Source organism: Carcharhinus amblyrhynchos, unplaced genomic scaffold (assembly GCF_965287045.1).
Source record: "Carcharhinus amblyrhynchos unplaced genomic scaffold, sCarAmb.v2.hapA scaffold_37, whole genome shotgun sequence".
In the NCBI taxonomy this organism is placed as follows: domain Eukaryota; kingdom Metazoa; phylum Chordata; class Chondrichthyes; order Carcharhiniformes; family Carcharhinidae; genus Carcharhinus; species Carcharhinus amblyrhynchos.
The window spans coordinates 2,617,640-2,639,918 of NW_027649778.1; the positions used below are offsets into that span (position 1 = coordinate 2,617,640).

At 43.7% G+C, this 22,279-nt stretch overlaps 1 protein-coding gene across 1 annotated transcript in view; it reads right to left on the reverse strand.

Annotated features, from left to right (window-relative positions):
- The window catches only part of LOC145362137 (zinc finger protein 541-like), a 45,356-nt gene that overhangs the window by 17,928 nt on the left and 5,149 nt on the right, over positions 1-22,279 (reverse strand). The window contains exons 3-11 of the mRNA XM_080218194.1: positions 19,612-20,851; positions 18,970-19,104; positions 16,509-16,573; positions 14,617-14,791; positions 11,865-12,134; positions 10,734-11,030; positions 9,980-10,004; positions 7,492-7,555; positions 5,682-5,824 (exon numbers count right to left, since the gene is read on the reverse strand). Coding sequence (XP_080074320.1) covers positions 5,682-5,824; positions 7,492-7,555; positions 9,980-10,004; positions 10,734-11,030; positions 11,865-12,134; positions 14,617-14,791; positions 16,509-16,573; positions 18,970-19,104; positions 19,612-20,851 — 2,414 coding nt within the window. The remainder of the gene's footprint in view (positions 1-5,681; positions 5,825-7,491; positions 7,556-9,979; positions 10,005-10,733; positions 11,031-11,864; positions 12,135-14,616; positions 14,792-16,508; positions 16,574-18,969; positions 19,105-19,611; positions 20,852-22,279) is intronic.

Here is a 22,279-nt window from a genome sequence, read left to right on the forward strand (position 1 = left end):
ACAAGAACTGACTTAAAACTCTTACCAGGGCTGGCTGCCTTTATATGGAAATTAGTAAAAGAAAACAAAGAATGATTTTAGGAAAATGCAACAGCTAATAAGTTCCAGAAAGAAGTGAGAAAATGAAATTCTATTTTAAAAACCAGGAAATGATTTCCCCCCAAAAAATCTAAGTGCCTAACACTGGGAGATTTTCCCACTTGTATTTAGTGTGGTAATTCTGACACTCTGAGCATCAGAGAGTGTTGCAGGGGATTCACACCAGTAAGGTGGGTGGGGAGGTGAGAGCTGACAAGAGCGTGCTAAGTCGGCCAGTGCGCTTATGTCAATCTGTCAGTAGGGATGTGCACTGGCCTCCCTTCCCTGGCCTCCCAATCGCCAGTCCCCATGACCCCTACCCGCCTCTATCACCAGCCTCTGTGACCATCCTCCACCCCAAATGCCATCTTTTATGAGCCACCCCAATCTCATTTGCCGGCATCTGTGACCACCCCCACTCCCTCCCATTGCAGCCCTCTGTGAACCCTGCCACAGCCAGCCCGATCCGCTTGCCCCCACGTCCAACCATGATTACCCTTCTCTCCCATCCTAATACATAATGTGCAGCAGGTCCTCCTCCTCCACCACTGATGGGCAATGCCCCAGTGGGCAGTGCCAGGCTGGCACTGCCTAAGTGACACCTCTGTCCCCGACCTCCTGGGGTGAGAGGATGGCCTCAATGGCCTCTGTCTTCAATAGCGGGGTGATCTTGGTTCCCGTCGATGGGACCATACGTGATCCCCGCTCACGGGAACCTCTCCCGACAGGGGGGAGGAAAACATTAGTGAGCCTGGATGATACTGTCCCAGGCTCTTGAATGATATGGAAATGATGATTTCCATATTGTAATAAGCCGTGCGCAGATTTCCAGTTCGAGGCTGATTACACTGAAAAAAAATGGGCCTAGGAAAGTCGCAATTGGCTGGACGCCAGTCATAAATCACACTACGCACCCCCCCGCTGACATTTCCCTGCGTGCTGGGCCTCTCGAGGACCGCAGGGGGCAGGTAAAATCACACCCCAGACCTTTGGAGCCACTAAAAATACTTCCACAGTCCTAAGGCCAAAAAGGGAAAAAATAGTGGGGGGGTGGGGGTGGGGGAAGGTGAAACTAACAGGAGTACTGTGAGCAGGTAGGAATACCACACCTTCAGAAGGATATTTTGGTCCTGGAGGGAGTTCAACACAGGTTTACAAGAATGATACCTGGGCTTCAGGGGTTAAGTTACGAGAGAGATTAGACAATTTAGGCCTTTATTCATTAGAATTGAGAAGGTTAAGGGGTGATCTGATAGAAGTCTACAAAATGTTTACAGGGAAGGGCAGGGTAGAGATGGAGAAACTGGTTCCACTAGTTGAAGGCCATAATCTAGAAATCCAGGGGCCATAATCTAGAAATTAGGTCCAAGCCATTCAGGAGTGGTGTTAGAAACACCTCTACACGCAGAGAGTGAGGGAGGTTTGGAACTCCCTTCCTCAAATGATGGTGGATGCTGGTTCAATTATTAGATTTAAGTCGGAGATAGACAAATTTTTATTGAGCAGGGGTATCAAGGGATAGAGACCTAGGCAAGTACATGGAGTTAGGCCACAGATCAGCCATGATCTTACTGAATGACAGAGCGGGCTTGAAGGAGCAGGTGAGAGGCTGAATGGCCTACTCCTGTTCCTTTGTTCATAGAAGTCTCACAACATCAGATTAAAGTCCAGCAGATTTAATTGGAATCACGAGCTTTCACAGAGCTGCTCTTTCCTGAGGTGTGACACTCACCTGATGAAGGAGCAGCGCTCCGAAAGCTTGTGATTCCAAATAAACCTGTTGGATTTAACCTGGTGTTGTGAGACTTCTTACTGTGCCCACCCCAGTCCAACGCTGGCACCTCCACATCATATGGTCCTAGAAGCAAGATTTTTTTAAAACAGAGATCCTTCTCTCATTATGATGATACTAGGGATTTCTCTCAAAGATTACAAATTACAAGAACATTTCACTATACTCTCCCTCAACATAAATGAGCCAACTTTTCATTTGTTAAATCATGAGACACTTGTGAGCTTTACTGAACTCTTTAAAAGAACACTTACTTATTTGCAGAAGAATAATTTATAGCAGTTCATGATCAGAAATCAAAACTCTCCGAATCAGAGCATTACTGGACAGGAAGAGTTTTCATTTTTGCATCAAGCAATCTAGTTACAACCATCAGTGATTTCACAATGTACAGATAGACAGCTGTTCAGCCTCGTTAGAAATCCAAGATCGTACTACTCACTTCTGAAGTGACTCCTGAGCTCCAGCTTCCAGTCGCTTGATGTAAAAATTGGAGACACAATACAAAAAGTGGTAGTATTGGACTATATTGTCCATTGATCCTGCTCCGCCAGTCAATATGATTGTGGCTGGTCTTGGGCTACTACTCAATTTTCCCACCCACTCCCTATATCCCTTAATTCCCCAAGAGACCAGAAGTCTATATCTATCTCAGCCATTAATGTATTCACAGCCCTCTGGGTACAGAATTCCAAAGATTCACAATCCTGTGAGGGAAGTAATTACTCCTCCCCTCAGGGATCAGCCCCTGAATTTTAGATTCCTGACCAATGGAAACAATCTCTCAGCGTCCACCCTGTCAAACCCCCTTGTTTTACTGAGAGTGCCTCTTTTTCAGAGGTTTGTTTTCAGAGAATATAAACCCACTTTACTCAGCTTCTCATCACAGGTCAACCCCTTTACCCCAGCGACCAATCTAGTGAACCTTCACTATACCATCTACAATGCAAGTATATCCTTTCTTAAAGGTGGAGACGACAACCGCTCAAAATACGCCAGATATAAAAACAGAAATTGCTGGATATACACAGCTGGTGAGTGAAACAAAGTTGTCCCAAAGTAGCCCCTTCTCCCCAGCTTACAGCTTGCAAATGTCCAATCTCTGGAAAACAAGCCAGACGAACTTAAAGCCAGACTCACTTTCCAAAGAGAACTGAGGGACTGCTGTGTACGGAGAGGTGACTCATTCCTGCTTCACTGGACTGTGACCTACAACCAGAGGGCTTTTCAATCCACCAAATGGATCGCAAAGCAGCCAGCATAATTAAGGACCCCGCACACACTGGACATTCTCTCTTCCACCTTCTTCCGTAGGGAAAAAGATACAAAAGTCTGAGGTCGTGTACCAACCCACTCCAGAACAGCTTCTTCCCTGCTGCTGTCAGACTTTTGAATGGACTTACCTTGCATTAAGTTGATCTTTCTCTATACCCTAGCTATAACTGTAACACTACATTCTGCTCTTCTCCTTCTCTATGAACAGCATGCTTTGTCTGTATAGCGCACAAGAAACAATACTTTTCACTGTATGTTAATACATGTGACAATAATAAATAAAAATCAAATCAAGATCAGGTCTGGCAGCATCTCTCTCTCCCCAGTCGCTGCCTGAGCTGTTGAATATTCCCAGCATTTTCTGTTTTTATCTCAGACTTCCAGCTTTTGATTTTATTACAGCACTCCCTGTACAACTTTAGCAAGACACCAATCCCTTTGCAATAAAGTCAATATGTCATTTGCCTTCCTAATTGCTTGTTGGACCTTTATGCTAACTTTCTGCATTCCTTGTGGCAACACACCCAAGTCTCTTTGATTTTATTTGATTTATTGTTGTCACGTGTATTAACATACAGTGAAAAGTATTGTTTCTTGTGCGTTATACAAAGCATACTGTTCATAGAGAAGGAAAGGACAGACTGCAGAATGTAGTGTTACAGTTATAGCTAAGGTGTAGAGAAAGATCAACTTAATGCGAGGTAGGTCCATTCAAAAGTCTGACAGCAGCAGGGAAGAAGCTGTTCTTGAGTCGGTTGGTACGTGACCTCAGACTTTTGTATCATTTTCCTGATGGAAGAAGGTGGGAGGGAGAATGTCCAGGGTGTGTGGGATCCTTAATTATGCTGGCTGCTTTGCCAAGGCAGTGGGAAGTGTAGGCAGAGTCAATGGATGGGAGGCTGGTTTGTGTGATGGATTGGGCTACGTTTACGACCTTCTGTAGTTCCGTGCAGTCTTGGGCAGAGCAGGAGCCCATACCAAGCTATGATACAACCAAAAAGAATGCTTTCTATAATGCATTTATAAAATTTGGTAAGAGTCATAGCTGACATGCCAAATTTCTTTAGTCTTCTGAGAAAGTAGAGGCGTTGGTGGGCTTTCTTAATTATACTGTCAACACTTAACATCAACACTTAACAGATTTCACTCCTTTCGGAAAATATTCAGTTTTTCTGTTTTTATGATCAAAGTAAATACTTTCACACTTCCCTGCATTACAGTCCATCCACCATCTCGTTTGCCTACTCACCTGCCTCTTCCCTTCTCAGCCTCTCTGTGTCCTCCCCACAGCTTAACTTCCCACCTAGTTGGTATTATCAAATGTAGATACATTACTCTCTATCTCTTCATCCAACTCATTAATATAGATTGTAAACAGCTGAGGCTCCAGCACTGATCCTTGAGCACTCTACTAATCACTGCGTGCCCAACTGAAAAAGCCCCATTGTGCCCATTCTCCACTTTCTATTGCTAGCCAGTCACTTTCAAACTTCACATGGAATTCAATAGTATTATGATTACATTCCCATGGGACCTTTCACATGACATTATTAATTAACCCTGCTTCATTACATAATAGCTTTATCCCTAGTTGGTTCCACAACAAATATTGTCACAGAAACATTCTACAAACTCAACTTTGAGACCACTCATGCCGATTTGATGACCCAATTTATATGCAGACTAAAGTCCCCCACAATTATTACATTTTCTTTCCAAGCAACAATAACTTATTCTTTAGACTTTCTTTAGCCCAATGGTATACTGTGTGGAGGCCTAGAAACCACCAGTGTTTTCCGACTCTGGCTATTCCTAATTTCCACCCACGCTGACTCTACTTCGTGATCTTCTGAGGCCAGGTCCTCTTTCACTAACACTGTTGTCATCTTTTACTATCAGGGATATCTGCCTGTCTTTGTCTTCTGTCTGTCTTTTCTACTTATTGAGTACCCTGGAGTATTTATTTCCCACCCCTGGGGCAGAATCTTGGACTCTCCCCCACCCAGATGGGTTCTGAGTTGGGGGTGGGGGCCAGGAAGGGAGGGGGCGGGGTGCTAGGAGTGGGGCTTCCCTCAAGGAACCTTCAGCCCTCACAAACCCAGATGCAATTGTACACTTATGCGGGCAGAGCCACAGGCAGGAAACCCGCCCAGCCTCAGTTTTTAGGAGTGGGTAGGATGGGAAAGTGACATTTCCCCGATTTCGGGCAGGAAATGCCTCTCTCTGAAGGCCCCACCAGTGTTGGAGGTGTGACACCCTCTCCCCACCGCCCCTGATACTGGAGCTCTGGGACATCCTCTCCCCTCGATCACCTGGTAACTATGTCTCTGTAATGGTGATTAATTCCAAGTCATTTATCTCCATCTCAGAATCATAGAGGTTTACAGCATGCAAACAGGCCCTTCGGCCCAACTTGTCCATGCCACCCCTTTTTTTTAAATCCCAAAGCTAGTTCCAATTGCCTGTGTTTGGCCCATCTGCGTCAATAGAGACAATCATTTTCCAAAATAAAAATCCAATGAACAAACAAACTCACCTCTTGCCTGAGTGATTTCATTGGTTTCAATGTCATCCCATGGTTTCCATACCAGGTCTGCTTGGTGAACACTATCGTCAACCAATGACTTGTCTTGCAGTAACGGGATCTCTGCCTGGAACCGTGTCCCAATGTTAATGTGCCTAAAACAAGTTACAAAGAAGTTACGACAAATAATGGAAAACTCACAATCCTTGATACATAAAGATCCCAATCTCAAATGGCTTGTCCATGAGGATGTATCAAAAAGGAAACAAATTCTTAGGACATCTTACTAAGGTTGGAAGCCAGTATTTTGTTTTTGCGCCATCATCAATTAACGGGTACGATAGCGTAGCGACTGTGTTATCAGATTAGTGATCCAAAGGCCAGGACTAGTGACCTGGTCAAACAAGTTCAAATTCCACCACAGCTGCTGAGGAATTAAAATACAGTTAATAAATCTGTGGTTGATGCTCTGAAATGAACTTGCAAGCCATTTAATTATCCTATGAACAGTAGGAGGCCATTTAGCCCCTCGAGCCTGTTAGACCATAAGACATAGGAGCAGAATTAAGCCACTCAGCCCATCGAGTCTGCTCTGCTATTCAAACATGTCTGATATTTTTCTTATCCCCATAACCTCTGATCCCCTTATTAATCAAGAACCTACCTATCTCTGTCTTAAAGCCTTCTGCAGCAAAACGTTCCACAGATTCACCTCTCTTTGGCTGAAGAAATTCCTCCTCATCTCTGTTTTAAACCTCCCTTTATCCTGAGGTTGTGCCCTCTGGTTCTAGTTTTTCCTATGAGTGGAAACATCCTCTCCACGTCCATTCTATCCAGGCCTAGCAGTATCCTGTAAGTTCAATAAAACCCACCCCCTCCATTCTTCTAAACTCCAATGAGTACAGTCTCAGAGTCCTCAACCGTTCCTCATATGACAAGCTCTTCATTCCAGGGATTATTCTTGTGAACCTCCCGTGGACCCTTTTCAAGGCCAGCACATCCTTCCTTAGATGTGGGGCCAAAAGCTGCTCACAATACTCCAAATGGGGTCTGACCAGAGCCTTATACAGCCTCTACTCTTGTAGACTCGACATGAATGCTAACATTGCATTTGCCTTCCTCTGTTCTGTTCAATGAGGTAGTCTGCAACCTATCTTCATATAAGTTTGCCCCACATCTCTTACTAGCTTTGATTAACAAAAATCTAACAACTAAAGATATAAAATTAACAATTATTCTAGCAGCAGTTGCTGTTTGCGGAAGAGTGGGTCAACCTCTTTGTCTAATTTTACTCTAATTTTTAAACTACATCATTTGATGACATAGGCCTGATGACAGAACACCACCTTCTCAAGACCAATTGGGAAAGAAAACTGTGACCTTCCCAGCTATATCCTTATCTCATAAATGAGGAAAATAATTTGCTCTGAAGGAGGAATGACACGGACTCACATGCTGCAAGATCAGCATTTCCTGTTTCATTTTATACAAAGTAATTTGCTAATTGGGTGCGTACACTAGCATAGTTCATGTTAATGATCTACTGAGCTAGAGGGGTGGGTGAGTGGGAGAACATCACAACACACACGTGATGCCCCATTCCCTTACTCATCATTCACATGCGCACATTTTCCAGCAAAGCTCAGCGTACTATAATCAACAGAAAGAAGTTGGAACCTGTTTTGCTGCAAGCCACTATTTTAGAACATTTCTACGAATGACATTAGTTATGCAAAAAATGTTCTCCTCACACCCAAGGAAGAAATTAAAATAAGCTTCTGTCCTCTAGATAATTAATGCTGAGATTGAATAAATAACTTACGGTTCTATGGTGACAATGGAGTCATCTTTAACCACAGAGATACTATAAATTCCATCGACACCATCTGGAAAGATCAGAATTATATGAAGCATCAAACAAAATTTAGTCCTACAACAAAAATGCATTAGGCCAGCGCATACCTGTAACTGACATCCAATAATGTGTCTCAAGTCATGGGCCTGGGCTTTTGCTACTGAGATGGGAAGCATCCCATCTTGCCCCTTCAACCAAGGATCTTCACGCAGGGGATAGGTGTGGGATAGAATCGTGCTCACAGACAAAGAGTAGACCATAAGACATAGGAGCAGAATTAGGCCAATAGGCCCATCGCATCTGGTCCACCATTCAATCATGGCTGATATTTTTCTCATCCCCATTCTCCTGCCTTTTCCCCATACCCGCTGATCCCCTTATTAATCAAGAACTTATCTATCTCTGTCTTAAAGATACTCAATGAGTGGCCTCCACAGCATTCTGCGGCAAAGAGTTCCACAAATTCACCAATCTTTGGCTAAGAAATTCCTCCTCATCTGTTTTAAAGGATGGTCTTTTTAGCCTGAGGTTGTGCCCTCGGTTCTAGTTTTTCCTACATGTGGAAACATCCTCTCCACATCCACTCTATCCAGGCCTTGCAGTATCTTGTAAGTTTCAATAAGATTCCGCCCCCCATCCTTCTAAACTCCAACAAGTTCAGAATCAGAGTCCTCAACCATTCCTCATACAACCAGCTCTTCATTCCAGGGATCATTCTTGTGAACCTCCTCTGGACCCTTTCCAAGGCCAGCACATCCTTCCTTAGATACGGGGCCCAAAACGGCTCACAGTATTCCAAATAGGGTCTGACCAGAGCCTTATACAGCCTCAGAAGTACATCCCTGCTCTTGTATTCTACCCCTTCTTGACATGAATGCTAACATTGCATTTGCCTTCCTAACTGTTGACTGAACCTGCACGTTAACCTTAAGAGAATCTTTAACAATGACTGCCAAGTCCCTTTGTGTTTCTGATTTTGAGCATTTTCCCATTTAGAAATAGTCTATGCCTCCAATCCTCCTTCCAAAGTGCATAACCTCGCACTTTTCCACATTGTATTCCATCTGTCACTTTTTTTGCCCACTCTCCTAATCTGTCCAAGTTCTTCTGCAGCCCCCTTGCTTCCTCAATACTACCTGTCGCTCTATGTATCTTTGTATCATCCGCAAACTTAGAAACAGTGCCTTCAGTTCTTTCCTCATGTATATTGTGAAAAGTTGTGGTCCCAGCACTAACCCCTGAGGCACACCACTAGTCACTAGCTGCCATTCTGAAAAAAGACCCCTTTATCCCTACTCTCTGCCATCTGCCAGTCAGCCAATCCTCTATCCATGCCAGGATTTTACCCTTAACACCATGGGCTCTTAACTTATTTAACAGTCTCCTATGCGGTACTTTGTCAAAGACCTTCCGGCAATCTAAATAAATCATCTCCACTGGTTCTCCTTTGTCTAACTTCCTTGCTACCTCCTCAAAGAACTCTAACAGATTTGTCAGACATGACCTCCCCTTGATGAAGCCATGCTGACTCAGTCCTATTTTGTCATGCACTTCCAAATAGTCTGCAAAATCATCTTTGATAATGGGCTCTAAAATCTTGCCAATGAACAAAGTCAGGCTAACTGGCCTATAATTTCCCGTCTGCTGCCTCCCTCCCTTCTTAAACAGCGGTGTTACATTAGACGACCACAGGAGCAGGCAAGTGTCAAGGTAGCTGGTTAGAAGGTTTGCCTCAGTTCCCTGGGACTTTGTCCCAGTTGTCTTGCAAGGTTTTAGGCACTCTATTCTTCACCCTCCCACCCAACAACCCTATATACCCCATGCCAACTCATGATTCTACCTAACCCAATGGCTTCTTATACCCCCACGCAAACTCATGCATCTCACTTATTCCATGACTGCTTATATTCCATGCCAAACCACCCAGGCCTGCATTCTGGGCAGGCCAAAAGCCATGCACAGATGAAATAAAGCTCTAAAAATCTAATATAGATTTCAAGACCTAGTCATGAAAGCCTAAATCTTTTTTAAAACTTACGTACTTAACTTCTTCCAAAAACAAACTATCTTTACCCTCAATCCTTTAATTCCTTCTTTAACCTGTAAATCAAACTAAGCTCAGAACTCCCTTCAGAGAAAATTGTATCTTTTAGATATTAAGCAAACATTTATAAAGAGCCCCTTTAAAAATGTCAACAGCTATTGAAACTGCTGGAACAGGGTTATTTTTCACTCTCATTGGTACCAGCAACTTGCTTTACTTGTCATCTTAAAGGACCAGAGATTCAAGTAACTTCACATCATGACAGCTGTGGAGGTCTTGTCGTGCAGTGGGCAGCGGGCAGCACTCCTGCCTCTGAGCAAGAAGCATAAGTTCAAATACCACCCCAGGACTTAATGGCCAAGATGTGTTCATAACGCAGTCAACAGGTTGATACATCCTTCCAACACACACCAATGACAGGCGATAAGAGAAGAGGCTCCTGGTCAGCCATGTTTAATGCAGAGTGGAGGCCCACAAGCTAACAGGCCAGTGAACTGTTCCAGGAAAACAGCCATTATGGAAACTGTAATGAATTTAATCAGGCAATTGAGGTGTTAGAATATGTACTCCCTGAATAAGGGCCAAATTGATAGGCCAATCAGGGACCCTCCTGCTTTGTACTTATCCAGGAGTGTCAGTTCCTCTGGAACTCCGAGTGTAGGTGGCTAACTGAAAGCACTCTGTATGCTGTTGTCCGACTTGTGAAATGAAGGGATTTTTGGTGAAGGGACTTCTGTTTCCGAGGACTAATTACAGAAACAGATGAAAGTCTGCCTTGTGCACCAATACTGCAGGAAAAGACCCAATGTGGTAGTTATATAGAATTTATGTGACTTTTAAGAGGTGTCTTGACAAATAAATGAATAGGGTGGGGATAGAGGGATAACTCAGAAGAGTTAGGGGTTTTAGTGAGGCAGCATGGTCGGTGCAGGCTTGGAGGGCCTATAATTTTCTTTGTTCTTCTGTTACTCCATAAATTTGTGGATTCATTTTACTGCATTGAAAGCAATAACATTGAAGCCTTTAAGATCGGAGAGATTTAAGTTTACACAAAAACCTTAAGTAGTAAACACCAGTAAAAGATAAAATTAGTAAAGCATTGAAAAACAGTTTTACCTCCAGCACTGCCCAGGATTCCTTTAGGAGTGTATGTTGTGTGCTGTGCCTTGCTCCCTGACAAAGAACATATCCTGTTAAAATAAAGCCCTGAGCCATGACGGATGGGACTTAACATAGGAGGAGGCGTGTATGGCGGAGGTTGAAAATTTTTCTCCAGAAGGTGGTCAGCTAAGCAAACAGGGGAGCGCATATGACTCTGGTACAGCACCATCCCTGGTGATGCCCCAGTCTGATTTGATGCTGGAGATGGGATAAAGAGAGGCTCTGGACGAGATCGCTTCCTCCGTTGTTTTTTGGCGTGGCCTCTGCAATTCACATTTGCTTGTTTGCCAGTTTCGGTGACCTGCAACATATAAATCTCAAAGTTTATTTATTAGTCACAAGGCTTACATTAACACTGCAATGAAGGTACTTGAAATTCCACTAGTTGCCACACTCCAGTGCCCGTTCGGGTCAATGTACCTAACTGCAGGTCTTTCGGTCTGTGGGAGGAAACCAGAGCGCCCGGAGGAAACCCATGCAGACATGGGAGAACATGCAAACTCCACATAAACAATGACCCAAGCCAGGAATCAAACCTGGGTCCCTAGCGCTGTGGAACAGCAGTGTTAACCACTGTGCCATTCATAGACATGTCAAAATATAAATCTCTGAAGTGATATATATTTTAGAGAAACGCTGAGAGAGTGCTGCGCTTTCAGGAGATCTTGGCTGGAATTTTATCGCCCCACCTGCCACAGGAATCAGAGGGGCAAGGAGCCGAACATGGGAAAGGCCCACTGATCTCGGGACGAGCAAGGCCATAAAATCCCCCCCTGCCGTCTTTTGCTGTGTGATGTCACCAAACAAATATTAGCCCCTCGCAGCATAACTTGTTGGCTATAAAGAAGAGGTTGAGACTATTACACTGAATGAAACACTTGTTCACACACACTGCAATATGTCCACTCCCAAGTATCTCGAGTAAGAACAGCCACAAATGCTGGAAATCTGAAACCAGAGCAGAATTCCCACATTGCCTCTAATGAAAGATCCCTTCTGAAATATAGTTATCTTTTCCAAGTTCAGGTGATGACTTGCTGCTTTGTTTCCAGCTACTGCTGTTTCCACTTCTGTTGCGTGCTGCAGGGGTTGATAATCAAGTCCATTTGTATGATGACTACAAGGTCATTCTCACCTGGGCAGAGCTGTCGTTTGAGGACACTATTAAATCAGTCAGCCTTGTTGTGACTGACTTCCTTGGCGTTACTGGGAAATTTTCAGGCTTCCCCAGTTTGCCATCTTTCTTGGAACTGACAGATTTGACTGGTACTGAGACTGGGATCACTAGAGGCATCACCACACTTTCCTCTAGTGGCTTCTTGAGCAGAAGAGCACTGAGTTTGTCCTCCAGGTATTGAAAGAACAATCCACCATGCTCCATTTTCTCAATTCCATTGTCAGTCACCTAAAGTTAGAATTACAAAATAATATTTTGTCAGATTAGTTAGAAATAGCCTGTTGATAGAAGAAAACCTGTTGTTATCACCCCTTCTCCTTCAAATATTCACTCACAGGTTGTGGGCACTGCTGGCAAGGCCAACACTTACCGCCCATCCTTTGAGTGCTGGTGAGTTGCTTTTATGAACCACCACTACCATACTTCAGTGACATTTTTGCACAGATTTGGTACAAGGCCATTTCAGAAGGTGTGACAGCCAGCAAAGGAAAGGTAGCAGCTTTCCTTCGCTAAAGGATATTGGTAAACTAGTGACAGGATTCTCCAATCTTGTTCGTTCCTGCCCCGCTGGGGAATCTGGCGCTCAGCCAAAAAATCCATTCATTGCAGCGGCACAGAGGAATGCCAGCCGTGGATGAGATCAAAGGTTTCAGCACAGGGGTCCTGTTTTTACAATAATCCAGTATATAAATGGTCACTGGATAAAAGCAAATTACTGCCGATGCTGGAATCTGGAACCAAAAGAAAAAGTGCTGAAACATCTCAGCAGGTCTGGCAGCATCTGTAAGGAGAGAAAAGAGCTGACGTTTCGATTCCACATGACCCTTTGTCAAAGACCCTTTGTCCAGATGATGCTTTGACAAAGGGTCGTCTGGACTCAAAACATCAACTCTTTTTCCTCCTTACAGATGCTGCCAGAACTGCTGAGATTTTCCAGCATTTTCTCTTTTGGTTTCAGATCAATGGTCACTATTACTGTACCAGCTTCTTACTGCAGATCTTTTACTTAAATTTCCCAGCTGCCATGGTTGGTTTCATGAAGTCAAGCTTAGCCCTGGCCCGAGATTACTAGTCTATTAACATAAGCCATGAGGTACCATCGCCCTAATTTATCTGTGGACAGAGATTGCAGAACTCTTGAGGTACAGGGGGATTCAAGGGGCCTTGAACATGAATCACGAGAAGTTAGCATGGAAGTGCAGTAAGTGATTAGGAAGGCAAATGGAACGTCATTTATCGCAAGGAGAATGAAATATAAAATTGGCAAATTATGTTATAGTTGTACAGGGTGCTAGTGAGACCACAGCTTGAGTATTCCTGTTCTAAGAAAGGATTTAAATGTTTCAGAAGCAGTTCAGAGGATGTTCACTCAACTGGAATGAGGGGTATTATCTTATGAGGAAAGGCTGGACAGCTGGCCATGTATCCATTGGAGTTTGGAAGACTGCAAGGTGATCTTATTGAAACAAAGGATCCTGAAGGGACTTGAAAGGGTGGATACTGAGAGGGTGTTTGCATATGGAGGAGAGGCTAGAACTAGGGAATGCAGTTTAAAAATAAGTGGTCTTCCATCGAAGAAATAAGGGATCTTCCATTTAAGATGGAGATGAGAAGAACGTTTTCTCACAGACACTGTAAATCTTTGAAACTCTTTTACCCAGACAGCAACGGCGGCAAGGTAACTGAATACTTTTTAAGGCAAAGGTCACCAGGGGTAGGCAGAATGTGGAGTTGAGACCGCAATCAGATCAACTACAATTTTATTAAATGGCTTACTCCAGCTCCTAATTTGCATATTTGTATGTACATATTGTAATTAAGTGGTATAGCTAGGGGTGGGATAGGCTGAAAATCCTCAGCAGTTTCTCACATTAAACTGGTGGAATCCAATGACAATCGTACCTCATCTGTTCTGAAGCATTGTAAAACCTCAGCAAATGAATCACTGAAGTCCAGAACAGTGAGTGAGTTGAGCTGTACTAGCTCCCAGATGGAAGACTGTGGGTCCCAGCCATGGAAGGAAAAGCATTAGAAACTAGTTTGGTTCCTTTACACAGGACAATCAGGTCAGCTCACAATGTACATTTTTACTGGTATCAAGTTCTCCCCATGGTGGGATTTAAACTTACAATCATCTGAAAAGTTTATTTATTAGTGTCACAAGTAAAGCTTACATTAACACTGCAATGAAGTTACTGTGAAAATCCCCCAATCGCCATACTCCGGCACCAGTTCGGGTACACTGAGGGAGAATTTAGAATGGCCAATGCACCGAACCAACATGCCTTGCAGACTGTGGTAGGAAACCGGAACACCTAAAGGAAGCCCACGCAGACATGGGAGAACGTGCAACCTCCACACAGGCAGTGACCCAGGCGGGGGATTGAATTTGGGTCCGTGGCAGTGAGGCAGTGGCGCTAACCACTGTGCCACCGAGCCGCCCATAGGGGTGCTTTGGGCAGCACAGTGGCTATTCAGTGTCATATCAATCCGCTCTGCTTCTTGTAACTAACTAACCCATGGCATTTCTTACTTAAGAGCATTTCTGTGGCACACACAGCTACATCAGCATTCTCCTGAAGCTAAAAGTAGGTTCACAAGCTTCAGTCATTGCAGTTCCCCATACGTAAACCGACAGCACCACTAATGCAGTGAGGGTAATTTGCCTGATCTTGACTTTCCAAAGTGAAATGTGTATAATTTCCCTAACCTTCTGTGACTTGACGCCGTCTTCCAATGAATGCTGCTTTCCTGTTCCTTCCCTTGGGCAAGTGTGGCAGTTTAATCCTTTTAGAAAATGGAAAACACCTTGACAACTCTCGCACCTGAAGTTTTCTTCATTTTCATCCAGATTTTGGGAAGTGCTGCTACTCACCACGTCCCTGCTGCGGATTGAAGGTCGGGTAAGACCAAGAAAAATGTAAGACAATTAACACTGGAAGTCTCAAATATGGAGCAGAATCTTGTCAAGGCACAGGGCTCTCCCCTGCCAAAGAGAGACCCGCGCTTTTCAGGAAAGCCTGTCGAACCACAGGCCTATGCAGGCAGTGGTGGGATCACCAGCTGGCCTTCTCCTGGAATTAAAACCCTGGCAGTTTATGTCTCACCTACCAAGAGCTGCCGGCCAGAGGCCAGTAGCTTTTGTACATAGTGCCACTGTAGGATATAGTGGTTGGCGCACAGCAGAGTCCCAGGAACACAGAGTGACCCAGGCCACATGGAGCATTGGCAGTGGGAAGGATCAGGACAAACTGCTTTAAGTTTAGGTTTATTTATTTGTATCACAGGTAGGTTTACATTAGAACTGCAATGAAGTTGCTGTGAAAATCCCCTAGTCGCCACACTCCGGCACTTGTTTGGATAAACCGAGAGAGAATTTAGCACTTAACCAGCACACCTTTTGGGCTATAGGAAGAAACCGGAACACTTAGAAGAAACCAACACAGACACGGGGAGAACATGCAGACTCTGCACAGTCACCCAAGCCGGGAATCAACCCCAGTTCCCTGGAGTTGTGAGACAACAGTGCCAACCACTGTGCCACCATGCCACCCCACCATGATTTATAACACGTGGCACTACTGCTTCTACAACTAAATTTTGGTGCCTTTGTAAATGTACACAAAATGGTAAACTGCACAGCAGCATTTGAGAAAGTACATCTAGGGTAAATGGTTTTAGTTGTATTATAACTATCTTAGTAATCTAAAACCACATCAGTAACAAAGTAATCATCTACAATTGTTTTTTTTACAATTTTCTGAAATGACTACTTGCAAACATTCTTAGGAATAGGAGAAAACGGAGTAGTTTTTTTGTTCACGTACGGGATGTGTGTTGCTGGTAGGCCAGTATTTACTGCCCATCCCTAACTGACCTTGAGAAGGTAATGGTGAGTTGCCTTCCTGAACTACTACAGTCCATGTGGTGTGGGTACACCCACGGTGCTGTTAGGGAGGAGATTCCAGGATTTTGACCCCAGCTATATATCCCCAAGTTGTGATGGTGAGTGGCTAGGGTGCAATGGGGGAACATTCAAGTGTTGGGGAATCCTCCTTCACCAGCCCCTTAATGTTGTTGCTCGATGTACGTCCAGGGCACTTGCCAAGCCTGAGCTTCCACTATATAATGCATCCTTACGTGCACTGGATCGTTTACATTAGGCCCAAAAGGAGGTTTGGGAGCCAGGCATTTGGTATTAGTGTTCACTTGTGATGCACTCTGCCTAAATTATCTCTAACAAAGCACATTTGGCACATTACATCATTAATCTTTAAGTTAACATACAGGGGTCATCCTTCTCTGGTCTCCCTTATGTTTCACACTGTTTTGGATGAGAGGATAGGATGGTGGTCTGCTCCTAGGCCTCTGACTAGATATTTGACAGAGAATGCCCTACTGAATTGTCTTTTATTCCAAACCACCAGAGAGATCACATAGAAATCAACAACTCACTGTTCAGTGACACAGGTAGAAACTTGCATCCCACTACTCAATGGCACTTTGCTCATCCTCCACCTCCCCCCACCCCAAATCAATAGAACCATGAGCCTATATTGTCCATCCTCTCTACAGATTTTTTAACAAAGGAAAATCTCATACCACAACACAGTTGACGATCCATCTCCCTCTTGTGGCAAGTTGGAAAGACTGCAAATATCTTCATCCTGAAAAATCAAAGCTCATTACATACGGGACAACAGAAGGTTCGAAAGAGCTTTACAACCTGGAATATTTTGAGGCCTTTGCAAGCAGAATTTTAAAAAAGCATTAAAAGTGCTTAACGTTTGCAGTGCTATTCTATACCTTTTATATTATAGAATAAGAAAGTATTTAAAGTGGGACTTGTGATCTCAAAGAGGTCTGAGATGATGAAATTTCTGTCCTTTCGGGGGCCAGCTGCACTATACACTTCAAGCAGTGTCTTGATAATTATATTTTTTCTCTCTTTTGTATTTGTTGACCTTCCAGCATTATTTCCATTCAGGCAGCTGACAGTCTTTTGGAATTTTAGGGTAATGGATGGCAAAATTTGTAAGGGGTCCCCAGGAAAAGATTTAAACACTTTTAAAGGTTTAAAGTTTATTAGTCACAAGTAGGCTTACATTCACACTGTAACCCAATTTATCACACAACCCAGCCTCCCATCCATTGACTCTGTCTACACTTCTTGTTGCTTGACAAAGCAGCCAGTATAATCAAGCACCCCACGCCTCCCCAGACATTCTCTCTTCCACCTTCTTCTGTCAGGGAAAAAGATACAAAAGTCTGAAGTCACGTGCCAACCGAATCAAGAACAGCTTCCTCCCTGCTGCCGTCAGACTTTTGAATGGACCTACCTCGCATTAAGTTGATCTTTCTCTACATCCTAGCTATGACTGTAACCCTACATTCTGCACTCTTTCGTTTCTTTCTCTATGAACGGTATGCTCTGTCTGTATAGCATGCAAGAAACAATACTTTTCATTATATATTAATACATTTGACAATAATAAATCAAATCAAAACAATGAAGATACTGTGAAAATCCATGTAAAACGTTACTGTGATAAACATGTAGATAGCTCCAGGGGTTCCTTATGCAGGAAGACTTCTAAACTCTTACAAAACAAAAACAGTACCTGTGGTTCTAAGATGTTACGCTGAACAAGAACACATTGTTCTGAGTGTTACCATGTTGTCAGTTTCTGATCAAGTATGTCGTAAGATATGTAGCTTGCCTCAAATGAAGGATAATCAAAGGTCACCACCTCAAGTACCTCATATCTTGTTAGGATGGCCTCAGGGACTCTGCCCATGAGGATATTACACACACACACACTCTGCCCCATGAGGATATTACACACACACACAAAATCTGGTTAGAACAGGCCTGAAGTTCTATTCTTGTGGTCCAGATGCGGAGCAGGTTTGGCTTCAACTACACGACTTTGCTTGCCCTGTGTTTTCTCATAGGCACAAAAGCTGGAGCTATGCTATTCCATTAGGTCATTCTGTTAGGTCCTAGCTGCTCCAGAATTCCAATGCGTCGCTCCATTGGCAGGAGGTCAGTGCTGTGCACTTTTAAAAGCTGGAACAAAGCATATGCCCACTGGCACACATCCACCAGTAACAGTTTTAGAATTACCCATCCTACACTTCTAGGGAATCAGTCTTTATTTTGTGTGTAGGTATTTTTTAGTATCACTTTGTTTGCTTCTTTGGCTCAGATCAATTTGCCCTGTTTTGTTTGTATTGTATTGTTGCTTTTCAAAACAATTCACCTGATACAGGCTGTCCTCCAGCACGAAGAAAAACCAAGAAAATGTCCTATTTCAAACTTAGCCATCAACAGTGGCACCTGGACATTTCTGTTCTCGCCCTGGAAATACAGCTCCGAGGCCTGTGTACTCTCAAAGGAGGACAAACGCTGCACAAGAATTGTATGAGTACTAGGTGGACGAGAGGCCAGTGCTGTGGTGGGATTTTACGGCCTCGCTCGAGCGTGACCAGAAATTCCCACCTGAGGCCAATGGTTATTTCCAATGTTGGCCCATCGCAGAATCGGAGTTCCCAGTAGAGTTCCCGCAAACATCTCTCAGCACACCAGCAGTGCAGTGGCACTCATGATGGCATTCTGTCCATATGAAATTTCAGCCCATATTTTCCACTGACCGGCAGTTATCACAGTAACAAATACAACAAAGCTTTCCCCTGTGGAAATGTGGTATATGCATTGCTCTGTGGGGTACTAAGCCACATACATTGCAAGATCCTAGCTCCAGTTTGATCTTGTGGTACATTAACATCTTATCTGGGACTATAGTTGGAGCACCACAATTGTTCTGGATTAGGGAAGGTCCCATTCCTATAATCTTCGGAAGAATCAGGCTTGTACGTCCTCTCAGTCAAAATGCCTGTCAACCTTCACTTACTCATGGAAAACTGAATTCTTGGGGGAAGGCACAAGAGCGTTACTGCCAGCTGCAAATCTGCACTCCATTAAGTCGGTACTTTCATGAGGAGGGCAGGAAAAAGAAAGAGGAAGAAATAGAAAAGCCTAAAGAGAAATTAAATTAATTACCTGGACACTAGCATGACAAGATGCTTTCTGAAGACAGTCTTCCATACTCCTCGTCAAAGAATTCTGAACAGAAAAGGAGTTCATAGCCACCTGACTAGGAGGTGCAGTGCAATTGGGATCTAACTTCTGTCGCTCCTTTCGCGAAACTGACACACTCTTACTGGATTTACTTGTTACACTGTAATGCTTTATACACACATCTTTATTAGAAATTCTGCCTCTCTTGTTGTTGCAGGGTGGGAGTGACCAACCCTCCAGCTGCTCTGATGGTGACTGACTCGGAACAATTTCTTCTTCGCACACTGACTGAGGAGGATGTTGCGCCTTGAACGGACTCTTCTTGGATTTCTTGTGACAATCTGAGACACCCCTTAGCACAGGCTGCAAACCCAGTCCTGCCTGCTGCTCCGTACTTTCTGTATCTTGTGGATGGAAAGGCAGAATGTTCTTGGAGAGCTGGCATTGTTTGGTGGTTTGGAATTGTAAAAATGAAGGATTGGTTTCCTGTCTTAAGGAATGCTGGAAATCTTGCCCTAATTCTGAGGGATGATGCAACTGGGATCCATTATTCTGAATCTGGGATGGAATTTTCTGGGTAAGTACATGCTGGGACTGGGTAACTAGCACCTGTGATTGACTTACCGAATTCTGGGATTGAGACAGGTTGTATTGAGTATCAGAGATCAGTTGGAGCATATGGTTTTGAAATTGGTCTTGATTCTGCATTGGGGAGGCCTCCTGCTCTCCCATGTAGACCTGTGTAAAGAGTGAGGTTGCTATCTGCTGTTGGTGTTGCAGAGAATACTGTTCCTGCAGTACTTGGTGTTTCTGTTCAGGGAAGGCTTGCCATTGGTTCAAGTTAGCTTTGTAGCTCAAAAGTTGTCTGAAGACATTTCCACAAGCATCAAATTCGGGTGCAGCTGAATTTTCACCCTGGGGCTTTGCAACAGAGGGTTTTGACTGAATATCTAAATTCTGCCTCGTAAATGCCTGGGCAAATGAGTCAAGCTTATGCAAAGCACCACTTGAAAAAGTGGCAGATACTTCTTCAGGGGGCTGGGAATTGGGGACAATATAAGAATAGCTTCCTTTGCTGCCACTGTAAGTTGCTAAGTTGTTGGTCCACATCAGATCTTGACTTGGCTGTTGCCTGGTGGAAACACTTTCATTTCTTGACAATGTATGATTGGTACTCACGGCTTGTGGCCAACTTGCTGGTCTTGAAGACTCCAAAGTATACTGTGCAGGCTGTGAGGGTCTCCCAGGAATCACTGAATCCATAACGTAAGAATCGAGACTCTCTACACAAGAGACACCGGGATCTGCTACAGAAAAATGAGAAGTGTTGACTCTGTTGTATGGATCAGACATGTTACAGTTTAAACCAGAAGAATGCTCTCTTTGCATTATGTTGTATTTGGCTTGCCGAACAGTGCCTGACCTTTCTGACAAACAAATGCTCGGACTACTGAGCGCACTTGCTGTAGCGTGAGTTTGTGTGGGATAGTGCAACGTGATTTTGCTTCCACTGGCTCCGGTTTCACAAGGTATTTTTTGGCTTAAGCTGCTTGTTAGGGGCCTCAGCAGTTCTCGGTTTGGCAGGGAAGATCTTTGAGAAAGAGGCTCAACTTGTGTAGACCTCTGCGTTATTCCCACTTCACACTGCAGGGTCTGAGTGTGTCCGCTCTGTAGGTACAGCATGCTCTCTGTTGAATCCACGTCTTTAGAGCTGCTGTCAGCAAAGGGTTCCCTCTGACAATACAAGCCATGCTGAACTTCATAATGACGGCGTAAGGATCGAGAGTCACAATAACTCTTGTCGCATCCATGCTCCATGCAAACATACGGTTTATTCTTTTGGTGCGTTAGCAAATGTCCAGATCTAAGAGACAGAACAGAATAAAATGTTTCACTAAGTGCATCTATTAATAAAATTTTGCTCCTAATGCTTGTTAAGTAATATGACCATGCTTTGCAATCCTATTATTATCTCTCATGGAACAGACTTGTGTTAAGTATCATAAATAATCATTAGGCAGACGCTTAGGAAAAAAAATCACACGTACACACTCATAATCTTGCTTCTGTGTCCTTTGATGAAATTAGCATTCGGTTTTTCTGCTACTTCTCTCATCCATTTGCCAAGCTCAACTTGACTATGAGAAAGCCCGACTGCCCCTTTGACCCTCTACTGCTGTTCACCCAACTTTTTGCGGATTTGAATTACAAGCCTCGCCAACATACAGCTTTGACCAGACTATCACAAAATAAATTGCAGGTGGTATTCTCATTGCCACTAGGAGGAGGGCACTGTGACCCTTTCAGAGGATTTGGGGTTTGCGTAAGATCGTGTAACTTAAACCTTCTTCCTACAGTTTATTTAAAATTATCTACCAGCAAATACTTACCACCTAAATGCCAACAACTCAGTTATTATCTCTTTTAACTCTGATTGATAATAGTTCTTTTTAAAAGAGCAAGCCCAGTCTCAGTGACATTTTCCTCCATGTAACTTATTACTACATGTATCAATAGACTTAATTTAAAATCCGATGTGGATGCATTTGGCCCATCTCTGTGAAAGATCTATCCAATTAGCTGCACTCTCCCTGCAGTGTTTTCAAACATTTATCCAATTCCCTTTTAAGTTATCTTCAGAATGTGTCATTCACATACAAGTGTGGTATTAGAGGAGAAACTCAAGTATGGACAGCTTTATTTTTAGACCTAGAAAATAGTTATTCCTGTAAGTAAGATGTTTCCCAACACCAGGTTGAAGTCCAACAGGTTTAAGCAGAATCATGAGCTTTCAGAGTGCTGCTCCTTCATTGCATGAGTGGAGAGTTACTTTTTATATAGACAGACACAACTGCAAGATAATGATTGGAGTGCAAGTCTTTAAAGGGAATCAAATCTTTAGAAGTGCAGACAGTGCTAGTGGAGAGAAGTATAAACACAGGTTAAAAAGATGTGAATTGACTCAAGCCAGGACAAGTCAGTAGGATTTTGCAAGCCCTGGTCAAATGATGAGGCTTACACGTAGGGCGTCATGAACTAAAGATCCCGGTCTGTGTGCAGAACTTGACTATCAGTTTCTGCTCGGCGATTCTGTGTTGTCGTGTGTCTTGAAGGCTGCCATGGGGTCCACCATCATTTGGCCTGGGCTTGCAAAATTCTACTAACTGTCCTGGCGTGAGACAATTCGCACCTCTTTAACCTGTAATTATCCCTCTCTTCATTCGCACTATCTGTACCTGTAAAGACTTGATTACTGAAAAGACTCACATTCCAACCATTATCTTGCACCTGA